Source organism: Pempheris klunzingeri, chromosome 7 (assembly GCF_042242105.1).
Source record: "Pempheris klunzingeri isolate RE-2024b chromosome 7, fPemKlu1.hap1, whole genome shotgun sequence".
Lineage (NCBI taxonomy): Eukaryota > Metazoa > Chordata > Actinopteri > Acropomatiformes > Pempheridae > Pempheris > Pempheris klunzingeri.
In genome coordinates, this window is record NC_092018.1 from 21,584,860 (window position 1) to 21,599,330 (window position 14,471).

General features: G+C 47.7%; 1 protein-coding gene across 1 annotated transcript in view; it reads right to left on the reverse strand.

Annotated features, from left to right (window-relative positions):
- Positions 1-4,613: 4,613 nt before the first annotated feature.
- The window catches only part of unc5db (unc-5 netrin receptor Db), a 148,999-nt gene continuing 139,141 nt past the window's right edge, over positions 4,614-14,471 (reverse strand). Inside the window, exons 14-17 of the mRNA XM_070833471.1 lie at positions 10,605-10,754; positions 8,258-8,422; positions 6,306-6,484; positions 4,614-4,948 (exon numbers count right to left, since the gene is read on the reverse strand). Of these exons, the coding sequence (XP_070689572.1) occupies positions 4,687-4,948; positions 6,306-6,484; positions 8,258-8,422; positions 10,605-10,754 (756 nt within the window). The 3' untranslated portion in view covers positions 4,614-4,686. The remainder of the gene's footprint in view (positions 4,949-6,305; positions 6,485-8,257; positions 8,423-10,604; positions 10,755-14,471) is intronic.

Here is a 14,471-nt window from a genome sequence, read left to right on the forward strand (position 1 = left end):
AACAATCTAATAAAGAGTCCAGCAGTCGATGAGGCCAACAGATCGGTCCGATGGATCAGTCCGATGGATCAGTCCGAGGCATCACCTGCCCTTTATGACCCTCCTTCTTCGGGAAGTAAAAACTCAAAAAACCCAGTGGGAAAAGAGAAACCTCCGGGAGCACCACAGTGAAGGAGAGATCCAGCTCCCAAGGACGGACAGGCTGTAGCCTTGGACAGACACACATCCATTGGCTGATGGGGAACCACATCAGCAGGACCAGGACCAGGATCTACAGGAACCCGAGAACCACATCAGCAGATCCAGGACCAGGATCCACAGGATCCAGAGAACCACATCAGCGGGACCGGGACCAGGATCCACAGGAACCAGAGAACCACATCAGCAGGGCCAGGACCAGGATCCACAGGATCCACAGGAACCTGAGAGATGAGAAAGCACAGAAAGGCTCCGGGGAAGATAGCAAGTGTTCCTCAGAGTACCGGCACAGCAGCAAACAGGAATCTCCTTCCAGTCTGGGGTAGTGCAGGGGTGTCATGCTGTGGGGTCACTGTGCTCCTCTTCATTTACAACTCATTTTGAGAGTTGACGTTCCAGAGTGTGTCTACAGGTGTTGGGGAGATGAGTGAAAAAAAAGTTGTATAAAAACATGAAATCATGAAAATATTTGGAAGAATGGCTCATTTCTATGCACAAATTGGTTCTTTACTTTTACTTTTAAGCTGCTGGACTCTCCAGGACGTCGGACATGGCAGCACTCATCATTAGGAAGCTTTACTGTTGGAGCTAAATATTGAAAGTGATGAATGCACTTCTTTACGGTGGCATGTGAGCGTGTACATTTTTACTTGAGAGGCAAAAATGAAGCAAAGCGTGCAAGCGTGGCTCCCACTTCCACCCCTACATGCTCCACCTGTGGAGGTATTCTCTTGCTCCCCAGTCCCAATGCCACCCATCGACATGCCCTCCACATGACGGCAGATGAATTTAAGGACGGTGTCACTGCACGGTGCACGGGAACTACAGTCATGACTAGACAGGTTGAGATCTTTAAACTGTACATTTATTTCCAAAAGGCTGCATATACATTTGCAAATTCTACTGTACAGAAAACATCCAAAATGTCCATAATTATAGATACAATATACCACAAAGCTGCCCTGGCATTACCAAACATAGATGTCCAGCACTAGAAAAGCTCTGCAGCCTCTTCAATATTAGAATCTTAAATACTTTTTCAACTAATACCTTTAAATGTATGTCAGTATGGTTAGTTATTCTTTTTTCATCCCCATCTGTACTTTACAACATTCACCATTTACAGGTTAAACAAGGCACAAGAATAGTGATATGAAGCCCGAGGCCATGCGTGAAGCAAAAGAGCATGAGAGCGACCGACTGAGGTGACAGGAAATCATCATAGACTCGACAGTGAACTTTTAATCTCATGACACACGGTTAGTGTAACACCAAAGCATTATACACAGTGAGGGTATGTGTGTGTGTGTGTGTGTGTGTGTGTGTGTGTGTGTGTGTGTGTGAGAGTGAGCCAGAGAGAGCTGAAAAACACATCCAGAATGAGGGAGAGGTGAGGTGACGGGCTGTAACCACGCGGACAGCCACCGTTAAGTGTTTACAAAAGCACACGTTTCCATTCTGACACTCTTTGCTTGCGGGAATGAAAAGGAGAATCACGGTAGTCACAATTAAGGAAACAATTCTGTTGAGAAAAAGAAATTGCCTCTCACTTTCTCCACTTACCAGCTTAAATTGCATAAAGGATGAAGAGAATTGAATCAGAAAATGCAAAGAGAAGGTGCAGAGAAATAATAAAAAAAAAAAAAAAGAGTTCTTTATGATGGCAGGATGAAACCACTCACATGCATCTGGCCAGAAACACTCAGTGATCATCATCATTCTTGATAAACCACTGAGGGACATCTTCAAAATACGTTCAGCTCTCTTTTCTCGACAAGAGCCGACAGAGAAGAAATCAGAACAGAAACAAAGAATTGTGTTGTAGACAAGAAGTGAGACTTGTGGGTTGAGTTTATTCAGCCGACAGCAAGGACTTCAACCCATCTGTATTCAGGTTCACTATGGAGAGTAATGACGTGAAGGTGGTTTTGTTACAGTGTTCAACAGCAGCCCAAAGTGGGATTAATGACACAAGGGGGGGGGGGGTCGAAGCACAGGTCTGACTCCAGGAGTCACAGTGAGTGAATTGGGAGTCCCAGCTGATCTGAACAACGCAGGGACGGCCTGCTCTCCCTCACCTTCACATACGGAGGAGTCGTGTTGACACAGTAACCTCCACATGGCACCGTGTCTCACCAGCTTCAGCCTGGTTTCTGATGTGGTGGTGATTTACAGTAGCTCCAGGGGAGCCTGTCACACCCAGTGGACCCCCAGTGAAAAATACCTGCATTACACGGTGGCTCCATTTTGGAGCTTAGCTGTCTGTTACTGTCTGTTACAGCCTGCTCACAAGCAAATGTAAAACCTAAAGCAGCCAACCCTGGAGGCCCACATATCCGCCTACGACGGGCGAACATTTACTCTGCTGCGCTACCTTAAAGCACGTGGAGGCACTGGCCAGCATGGTGCGGGGTATACGCTGGTTTTTCCACAGGCAAACTAACAGACATCTGTTAGTTCGTTCCCTTGCTAGTTCATGTAGATAACTTTTCCCTCTCCCAAATGAGGCCAACCTGCATGCAGTGAAGACCTCGAACACCTCACACAAAGGTGCACATGTGGGCTCGGAGTTTACTTTCAGTCTTAGTTGTTTCTTTTTATTTGTCCAGGTTTGGGGGTATGTGCCTCTGAGAGGAGGCAAGGGGGAATTTCAGTCACGGGGCTGTTTTCTACATGTTTTCTACAACAGCCTGTATGAACACTGTAACCGTGTGTCTACGCTGTGGATCTTCCAGAGTGACCAGGCCTTTGTTTGTCCGTGGACACGTCGCTGTTAACTCCTGTGAATTTTGTACGATTTTGTACGATATATAGCACGAGGGGTGAGAGAGAGAATATGTTCTTGCATAATTTGGGTGGTTTTATGTACCCAGCATGCACCTCTGTGGCAGGGTGAAGGCAGGGGGCGGCTGTGACTGGAGGTACAGGATGTGAACCGGTCTGAAGGCAGGAGGTTGTTTCTGAATACGTTTAATGTTCCAGGGGCTCATTAAAAATGTGACTTCTTCTCTGTATTCATATTAAAACTAATTCTTATAGAAATGAAGTTAACTGCTCAGACTGTGTTCACATGCTAAGTTTGTACAGCACCTCTCTGGTCAAAGTGCTTTTACATCACATCCTCAGTCACACACTGAAGCTGCTTCAGGAGCAGGTTGGGCTTCAGTGTCGTGCCCAAGGACACTTCGACACGCTGACTCATAGCCGGGGATCGAACCAGCGTATTCTTGAACTATATCGGGTATTTTATCTTGGCTGTGTGTTTGCTGTGGATGTGAACACGCGTGTGACTGCGTGCCGTGTTTCTGACTCCCGGCCCGTGTGCACATGACCTCTGTGGCCATGAAACGTCGACGTGTGTGTCAGCATGTGTGTGTGTATGTGTGTGTGTGGGGGGGGGCAGTCGGGTGTGTGAGGGCCTGATATGAGCTCGACGTGACGGCTGTTTCTGGTGGGAATTGGGTGATAAGTCACAGCGATACGCTCCCCATGGTGCCAGGAAATGATGTTTTATCACTTCTCTCTCTCTCTCTCTCTCTCTCTCTCTCTCTCTCTCTCTCTCTCTCTCTCTCTCTCTCTCGGGGGAGGAAACTGTAATGCCACGGTTAGAAGTGTCCCTCTGACACGTTATGCCACGCCACACAGCTTGTGGGGAGCTACCTGCTGACTGTGCTGTCCCTCAGGGTTAGACTGGGGCTCCTTTTGTTTATTCGAATGATTTTTCTGTATAAATGACCCCAGAACATTGGTTGTCTATCGGGGGGGGGGCCAAACTTCCAATACACTAGATTCATTTAAAGGGTGAAAGTGAGTGAATATCGACATACTTGGCTTTGAAAGTTCACAGCCACAACATTTAAGCAATCCGCAGCTTCCTTTTAAAAACATTAGAATGGACATCAAAAAGTAGCTTCTGAATCCTCATTCATTTGTTGGGGGGGGTGGGGTGGGGGTGGGGGTGGGGGTGGAGTGGAGCCGGGAGAAATCACATCCACAGGTGTGTTACCTCATTCACATAGAAGTTTTTCTATGTGAATGTGTGGGACGGACACAGTCCCAGGACAAAAAGGAGCCCCCGTCTCTTCTAACAGAAATTCAGAAAATAATGGGCACAAAGGTCCAGGGAACAGCCCCCCCCCCCTCCCTCCCCCAAACTCACCCCTGAGCTGGAACATGAATTTATAGAGGGGCAGCTCTCCCTTAGAATGGGAATCAAATAAGTTAAAAATCAAGGTCAAATCGTGTGAAAAGGCAGACAAAGACTTCCAGTCCGTCCTCAGACTGATCGTGAACAGAGAGGGGGGGGCGTCCTCAGCAGCTCACCTCCTCCTGCTGTGATTGGTCGGCATGTTGACTGCTCGCACCGTCTACTCACAGACAACCACATGACCTTCCAGCGCACCGCCACAGGGTGTTGTCCGTCACCGGCTGTGCGTGTCCACTGATATAACTGTAGTTTGCCAGTCGTCCCTCAGGGTCTCTGTCCTCTCAGCCCGTGTGCTCAGGAGCACAGTCCTCCGCCTTCTCCTTTGTTGGTTTGCCCGTTCCACGCAGACTTTCCGCTTGTATGTGATTGAAGTCGGACTCTGGCTCATCCTGGTCCTTGGGGGAGCTTCTGGAGTGGATCTTGCCAATCTCCTCGAGGGCACTAGCTAGAGAGTCAAGGTCAGCAGTGTCCTGGTGGCGAGCCTCCCACAGGCTCAGTATGACCGCAGAGGGACTCCGCTGCTTTGCGAAATAACCCAGGTTCCTGTGGAGGAGACGCACATTAATGAGCGGCACAGGAGGAGGTCATGGTCAGTGTTGGCCTCAGACGTGGACACCATCTTTGCTGACTTTGTATGTATTTATCTGGTGGAGGTAATGATTTTCCTCCCCTGCGTGGCCCCCAGCCCACTGGTTTACAAATCCACACTTTCATATAAAAGAAAAAGGATCAGTGGTTTCTTCTGTTTCTCTGCTGCTCCCTCAAGTTCTTGTCAAATGTTACTCAAACAGGAGGAATTAGTGCACTTTAGGGGACTATTTTCAGCTGCGGACTAATCCTCATGTGGTGCTCTAGTGAGGTTAATATGAATGTATTTAGCAACTACAAGTAAATACTAAATCGTTTGCGTCGTTAGAGCAGAATTGTTCCTGTGATTATTCTAATCTAAAAAGAGAGTTGACTGTATTAGACACAGTCATCATATCTCACCACACCCTACACATTAGGACTAATTAATACTAATGAAATGACTATCAGGAAATCCACTTATTATATCTGTCTAAGAGAAAATGAATTTGGCACACATTGTCTCGGTGCAGTGAACAAAAGGCTGTAGTTCTACATGCAAGAAGACTATTAAGAATGTAATCAAGAGCACATTACCATCACAAAAGTGGTAGTAGTTTCTGGCAAACGCGTTTGGTTTGAATTTAATACTCAGGTGCTGTCAAATTTCAGAAAAGTGAGCTTGTTGCCATGCCAATACAGTGCCTTTGTGTACCATGCAGTGCTGAGCCCAGGTGGGGGCAGTGTTTCTCTGCTGCTCCTTGGTGCTTCGCAAGAGAAAAAAAAAAACATCAGGCAACATAAAAGGCTGCAGCCATTGGTCACATCAGACTCAGTTCAAAGTCGTCCAACTTGGAGAAGAAAGCTTATCTGGGTAATTTGGAATCCCAAAGGACTCTTGGATACCAGCGTCTCATGAATCATGCACTTAACAGGAGATTACAGGTGCCACGAGCTAAGAGCAGGCAAAGACCACAACCGGACTGGGTAAATATTGGTGGAGCGTCTCATCATTAATGCATGCTTTTATTTGATCGAGAAGGACAAACGGGTGCTAAACAGGAGATGCACGTAACACTTTTCTATTTAAAGGAAGTGGTATGTGAAGGCCAGCACCAAACCACAGTGCGCATGAGAAGCCACAGCACTGAACGGTGGGAGCCGTGCAGGTAAATCACAAGTCCTGCTGCTGAGAGAGGCAGTGGAGATCGACCTGGCACGGGAAGCCACAGTGAGGAGGTTAACAGCACTGACAGGATTGTTATCATTCCTGCCAGCGTGTGTGTTCGTAGCGAGGCCGCTCCAGAGGAGAGGGTGCACTTCATACACTCACCGATCTAAGTGGAGTTTCTGGGCTAAGAGTTGCCAGTCCTTGCCCTTGGCGTTGGCAGTGTCGAAGGTGGCACAGATCCTCTGGCGGATGGACAAGGGGATTTTGAAGGCCTTGGGCCCCGTCTGGGACGTGATGGTGCAGTCAGTCTGCATAAAAAATGGAACTGACTCCTTTTCACTCTGGGGGAACAGGACAGAAACAGACTATAATCAGATCGAGGTCACAAAGGATTTGCGCTCGTTTTAACCAGCCTGGAGAGCCAGCCGGGCGGGGCTTACTGGGTCAGGGCTGTTTAACATTTCCAATCGTCACTGGTAACAAAACTGGCATTCTCAACTTGAAAGCGATACCCACAATCTCTCAACCCCGCAGAGGAGTCGGATCCTTAGGCTTACAGGGGTTGCGGTCAGTGTTGTGATGGATTCCCACAGTGACTGCTGCTCAGAACTACTCTGAGGCTGCTCCCTCATTGGCCAGCCAGGCAAACGTGCTTCAGGTTGTTTACTGCTCTGACTTTTTGTTGTTTTGACTGATGTCACACAGCTCCTGTCAAACTCAAGACAGCTAAAAGAGACAGATTCCACCAGTGTGAACACACACACACACACACACACACACACACACACACACACACACACACACACAGACAGAGCACAGAGGTGGACTCGGACACTGATGCTGACTTGGTGGAATACTACTTTATGATCACATTTGCTAGAATTCACATGGCTTCATGTCCACATGGTGGCAGCAGCAGTTCCATCATCTGATGGATGAGCCCCCCTCATGTCCCACACTGTCCCATATCAGCGTCAGGTGGAGCCTGAGCCTGGGACACGTCCTCCTCATATTCCGTTTCATTTCTACTGTGCCGGCTGACACGGAAACGTCACTCTGTACTTCTCTTCATTTGGCCTGACCATCTGTGTTCACAAGAGTTTCGAGGCATTAAAGCCTTTTGGTCTCTTTCTTCCATCATCATCATGGGAAGCAACTGTGAGTTATGTAACTCACAGTTGCATTTATTGACAGCTCAAGGCCAGAGATGAAATTAACTGAACTTTGCTGTCATAAAACCTGTATGGTAGAAATGCCAACGATAGAACACAGTCCGAACCTGGAGAGTTTTCTTGTTCTCCCTGTGCCTGTGTGGGATTTCTCCGGTTCTCCAGCCTCCCCCCACAGTTTAAAGACGTGCATTCACTGGTAAATTATGTCTAGGTGTGAGTGTGAGTGGTTGTCTGTCTCTGTGTGTTGGTCCAGTGATTGATTGGTGACCAGTCCAGGGTGTGCCCAGCCTCTCGCCCAATGTAAACTGGGATTGGCTCCAGCCCCCCCGCATCCCTTAAGGATAAGTGGTACAGATAATGGATGGATGGATGGATGGATGTTCAGAGTGCAGCAGGATGTGCCTGTACTCCAGCGTGGCATTTGCGAGAGGTGTTCACCATCTCAGCCTCCCAATTCTTCTTCCTACGGAACAGTCCCTGACTGATTATCAAGGCTGGATTAAAACAAGCCATAAAAAAGTAAGTACAAATGATATATGATGAGCATCTGACTCCACCAGTGTTGGTGGCCTTGAGGTAGGACAAACACACCTGTGACTGCAGCACTGAGGACTTTAACTCAGCGGCAGAAAGCACACTGATGTTGCACCAGGCAGCTCCCAGGTGTGAATGTGATACAGACTATTTGCTGGAACACGTGTCCCCCCCCCTGGATGAGTAAAACTTTAAAATCTGTACAGTGACCGTGGTGAACAGCTGGATCTGTGACGTGTGTGCTTAGCATAACTCTGTGAGGAAACTGACTGTCCTCCTCGCTCTATTAATACACAGTGCTAGCTCAGGAGAGCTGGTCCTGCTGTCAGTGGACACACTGCAGGAAGGTTACACAGAGGTTACCCCCCCCCCCCTCCCACACCTCCTCTGACAGCAGCAGAGCCCCACCTCGGCCACAGCCGTGTAGACCTGCAGAATCTGCTCGTGGCCTTTGACCTGGCGCACGCTGATTTTGCAGGAGAGCTGGGCGGTGGCAGAGCTGTATCTCTCCAGAGAGAAGGCACAGTGCAGGGGCTGCTGGTTGCTGCACCACACTTGGGGGAAGGAGAACTCCTGAGGAGGCAGAAGGAAAAAAGGAACATCAGAAAAACACAGTACGCAGCACTGTTAACATATGCTCCGTATGAGATGATTCCGCTCCCTGTTCTACATGTGGCCGCACTGTCACGAGCACACAGGCAGGTAAAAGGTGAGAGCTGGCTTTGAAGGCTGGCTGATGTCATGGCTTCATATAGTAACTAACTCGGTATCTTCCCCGGAGCCTTTCTGTGCTTTTCTCATCTCTCAGGTTCCTGTGGATCCTGGTCCTGGTTCTCCTGCTGTGGTTCTCAGGTTCCTGTGGATCCTGGTCCTGGTTCTCCTGCTGCGGATCATCAGCCACCGACACTTTTTACTGATATTAGTCCTGTTATTATTATTCATATATCAACTATTATCATGTTTTTCAATGTTACCATATTGATCATTATTAGTCACATTCCTTTTGTCAGTACTATGGTTACTTTTAGCATTCTGGTTGCTGTTTGTTTTCTCTCTCTCTCTCTCTCTCTAGACCTGCTCTTTATGTAAAGCCTCTTGAGATAACGCTGTTATGGCGCTCTATAAATAAAGATTGATTGATTGATTGATCATGCAGAGAAAGAACTACTGGTGAGGAGATAAAGAAGAAATCCTGATTTCATTAGCAAAGATGGCCTGATTCCCTCGTACGGTACCTGACAGCAGAAGCAGCGTGCGGGCTAAGTACTGTAAGCAGTACATGCAGGACCAGAGAAACACGGGGCTTTGATGTTTCATTCATTTCCAAAGAACTGGGCACATCTGTTGGGAAACGTCCTTGACCTCTGCTAGACTCCGTCTCTGCCATATCTGCATACTCACAGTGGCCTGTCAGCGATTCTTACTGAACACCTACTGATGGTGGCTTTGATCTGATTGGCTCACAGAAGCAGATAATGGGGTCTGGGAGTGGCATGGACGGGTGGGCGGGTGACGGATGCGGAAAAGCTCCGACACTCTGTTGCAGTAAAAGCTGACTTGTTGTATGGCACAACTCTCTGCTATTACTCTACACCTGCACCACCAAAGCGGGTTGGCGGTGCCTGCCTGCTGTCCAGAGGCCCTCATGTGTAAGGCTGGTGAGGGGGGGCTTTCAGCCTGCATTCAGATCTTTAAACAACAACAGTGTACAGTGGGGACACAGCTCAGCCACGCTGCAAATGGCAACAACAGGTAGAAACCAGCACTGAGTGACTGCTGTGCTGTGCTGTGCTGCGCTCTCTCTCATGCTGTTTGATTCCTAATGGTCCTGCAAGCAAAGCGAACGCAGCACTGCTCGTCTGTGGTTGTGTCTCAGAGGTAGAGTGGTTTGTTCCTCAATCAGAAGGTCGCTGGTTCGATCCCCAGCTATGTCCTTGGCAACTTGCTCCCGCTTCAGTGTGTGAAAGAGTTTAGATTCCTCCTGACTAAATGACGGGTGAATGAGGATGTAATGTAAAAGCGCTTTGAGTGGTCAAAACGACTAGAGAGGCGCTATACAGACCGTTTACCACCTCGAGTCACGTCTGTCTTTATGTTCCTCAAGAAAGAAATGCTAAAAAAGCAGATTGAAAGCACAAAACGGGGGCACACAAACACAAATTTAAAACGAGACAAGACAAGATGGATGAAATGATTTTCATCAGCTTGGCTTGTCTTCTATGTGGGAACATACGTGACGGCGCCTCACACTCTGGAAGGGCTCTTTCTGAAGCCACTGGGGACTGTTGCTGCGTCACTGAACATCTGACCAGCTTAGAGCTGCAGTTTAGAGCGAGCTCGGCTAAAGCAGAACCATCAGGCCTTTAAAACGCAGCCATCTGCTAAGCCGGACCTGATCAGTGGGTCCACACTACCTGAGCATTTCTACTTTCTGACCATAGTACAGAAATCTTGGAACAACACACAGCATGTGTATCATTATCATTGCTGTTATTTACTATCATTATACCTGATTGTTCTGGCATGGTCACCTGGGCTGCTGTCCTTAACAAACATTACAACTTTAAAGCACACTGGGCCCACTGGTTAATCTCTGCGCTCACACTGTGTGATGGAGCGGTGAATCCTGGGAGGAGCACTGCAGGAACACCACAGTAATTAGCTGTTGGCAGCAAAAGCAGGATCTTGCAAATGAACACTTTAGCATGCAAATTCCTTTTGCCTTTGACATCACGTCAGTCGCTGCCATAGCTACCTGACATGTGGTAAAGGGTTTGATGCTCCACAGGAACTGGGGAACATCCTGGATGGACACCTGCAGGCTGAAGGTGTTCGCTCGGAAAGGCAACATCTTTGGCTCCTCGAGGAGCTGACCCCCTCTGGTCCTCTCTGCTGCCACCACCCCCTGGAGGAGAAGAACGAAGATGGGAAGAATGGGGAGGACGGGGAGGGAGGGAAGGGGCCCGGAAAAAAGAGGACATAAGAAAGGAAGAGAAATGAGAAGAATGTGAGAGAAAACCAAGACTAGAAGAAGCCTTTCCTTTCCCTTGGAGCTGCACTACCTTTGCATATCAGCACAAACACCTGCTGCTTCCTGTCCAGTCACATCCATTAACTGACTCCTCACACCTCACGTTAACACAGAACCAGGCGCCCAGTGACGTCAAGCCCCCGCCGAACAAATCATACAACTCACGCTCACATTAGCATCACATTTGCAGCCGGAACATGACAGATTGAAGCTTGAAATGTATTGCCGGGGAGACGTGTGCGTCGGGGGGGGGGGGCAAATGTCCGTCTCCCAACCTAATTGTGCGATGATGAAAGAGCACTTTGATTGTGGCTCGCAGGTACTCATCTGTCAGCGTTGTTCAGTGTCCCGGTGGGATGGCTCCGAGTGTGGCCTGTCTGTCCTCAGCCATCTCAGAGCGGTGACTAATGCCAGGCACATTCTGAGTCACTGTGTGTGTGTGTGTGTCCATCTGCTGCTACACACCGAGCGGCAGGACAACACTACATCTTTGGTTTCCTGTGCAGTGTGTAGCTAACTTGGATGTGGCATGCTGTTGTCCGAACTCTGAATGATGTCACGGCGCCGTGGTAGAAACCGCTGCTGACCTGCTACTCGCACCTGACTGATGTGTCTTGTGCTTTGCCGCTAAGGAAGCGTTGCCATGTCAAGAGGGTGGATTTATCTTTATATGTCAAGTTAATTTTCAAACAAGGAGGAGCCTGTTGCCACTTCAGCCACTTTTTGCACCAGATTTTGGACTCTGAAGACCCCTTTGGTGAATGATTGGGCAGATTTCTCAGTGAATGCGCTCTCATGTGGCTGCAGCTCTCTACGTTCACTGAGTCGGACCAATCAGCAGCCAGACAGAGACATGAATGAGCTGTGAATGTGTATTCCACCAGGTAAACGACCAGTCCCTGTGGGAGTCTCCTTCTCCTTTGTTCTTGTTCTGAATAACTGAACTATATGAGTTTCATTTTCTCTGAACATGTGTTTACAGAGTGAGTTTATTCCAATGTCTGGACCCTCTTTATTCAGGACACCTCAGCTCCACAGTCAATACAACAATACGACAAATTTGAAATGATCATATTATTATTAGCAGCTTGAAAAATAAAGCTAGTTTGAGTCAGTGATGTTTAGCTGGACTTTTTTTTAACTTTAACTTTTCAGAATTTGACATATCTGTGAATAGTTCCATGTGGACATTGGGGTGTGACAGAGTCTGGACAGAGTCGTGCAGACCACTGGTTCACCGGTTAGACGCCTCAAAGGCTCTCCAGTTGAACCATCTCAGTATAAATCAGTACAAAAGATGAGCAACGGCATATGAAAAGATTTGGCTCGATAAAAAGTCTAATGAACAAGCTGTGTACATAAAAACCCAAGGAGAGAAGTTAACTATGACTCCCAAATACATTTCAGGTAAGAAATCCCATTACCTTGCTTGAGATTCTATTGTGTTTGCGGCTAACTGTGAGTGGAAGCTTTGGCTTTCACTTTGTTCCTGTCCAACTGAACCCATTTTTAGTGACAGTGGGAGCAGAGGGGTTTGGCTCTGTTAAAATTAAAATCGCCTTTTCGACACATGAAGGTAACCTCCATTAATGTGGAAGGTATTTGGGCTGAAAACATTGGAGAGAAAGTCTTTTGGTCCCAGTCATGTGGCTGAAGGGAAGCCGGAGAGATTACAACTGATGGTGAAAACATACACGTAAAATTACGGAATTATGCAGGACGTTGATGAAACTGAAAACTGAAAAAACTTTGAGATGCAGCAGCAGTAAAACATTAGTACCGTCTCATGGAATTTATGGGTGTTTGGGGAAGCTGTCACGATGAAGTCGACTGTTCCTCATCCGCTGAGGGACATAACATGTTTTAAAGCTAAGCCAATGTTGCAGTGTCAAACAAAAAAGAGAAATCGGGGGACAGGAAGACAAAATGTCTACTGTGATGACAGCCATTCATGGTTTAAGAAAGCGGATCATGTCTTTTTGATGAGGCCTGCCTGGAAACACCACCACATTAGTATTCTGCTGGAATACTTGTGTCCATGGTCCGTATAGGTGGATCTGCTGGTGGAGGGGCATTATTTGTTTGCCATTCGAACGCATCAAGACCTTCCCTGTCTTTATTCTTACAGAGGACATAAAACAGCCCACAGGAGAGTTGGTGTTTTTAAGAACTTTACTGCTAATTCTAAAACGTCACGAAGAGATCGTGAAATCTTGATGAAAAAGTGCTTCAGTGTGGCCATGACTACTGCGAGAGTGATGACTTGTTGAAGAGGTCCTCATTTAAAAGAGACAGCAGGACTGTGCAATATCACAGAGCATATGAGAAAGCTGCCAATCACAACCCTTCCTGGTCTCCTTCACACCAGTGTTTGTGCGTTGCATCAGGCTTCCTGTTGATCCAGAATTCAGTCTGTGAGTGTGCTGGGGGTTTGGAAAACACACAGCAGAGATGTGGTGCTAACAGACAGGAGCCCAAGGGACGCGCAAAAGACTGGCATCTGCTCGACAGGCTGGGAATTCATAAACCAAATCCAGAATGCATTTTAAAGCCAGCTGCCGCTGACGGCTGCAACATGACAGAAAGGCGGTCGGGAGGCAGAGTCGGTCACGTGCTCTGCTCGGCTCGCCTCAGTTCCTCTGTTAGTCTGCTCTCTCAGGGGAGGACAGGGAGCTTGATTTCCCCAATGTTCACTGATGAGATCTCAATGCTTAAAAACCCTATAGGTCGCTGAAGGATAATCAAATCAAACAAGATGGAAAAAGGAAAGAGTGGTTAACATGTGAAAGGCAGTGATTACAGTGGGGCAGCCTTTGTCTCAGTCTATTAAAGCCTCTGGAAGAGAATCTGTCAGGCTGTTACAGAGTCCCACTATCAGCTCTGCAGTATTGTTTCACAGTGGTAATGAATCTGCAATCACTCACATGGTTTAACTGGTAGAGAGCACGCGCTGAGGTCCCTGCTGCCTCACACAGCCCCCATTCCCCACATACACACAAGATGTGCAGTGAATCCAGGCCATGACCTACAGTATGTACTTCCTAATAGAGGAGAAAGTGCTAAAGTGAAAATGTGCATCCTCACATTTTTGTGAAAGAGGTCGACCAAAGTTGTGATGCCCAGTTGCAGAGAGACTGCTGGTGTTTGAATTGCGGACCATTGGAGAAACGAGGGAGGAATCACTCCTCTTTCTCTCACCGAAACAACACAACAGTGACATTAACGCTGCTCATTGGCCAGTGGGAGAACGAGGCGACATCAAATCACCCAAATGTAGCAGCCTTGTTTTGATGAGCCGTTCCTTTAAAGACTCACTTGCCTCTAGTTGTATGAAAGCCGTGCGTGTAGTTTAGTCTTAATTTGCTCTCATTTTGTGATATTTGCCTCTGAGATTTCTGTGACCATCCCAGAATAATGGCGAACAACGGAGCTTAATCTGTGGTGCTCAAAGGTTTGAGGGGTGACATTCAAAAGTTTTCATGGGACTAAGAGGCAGTCCCTCTGGAAACTTTGGACAGTGTGTCCCGTGGATTGTCCAGAGTAACGAGGACATTGGAGCAACACACTACAGACGCAGAGTGACATTAGCAT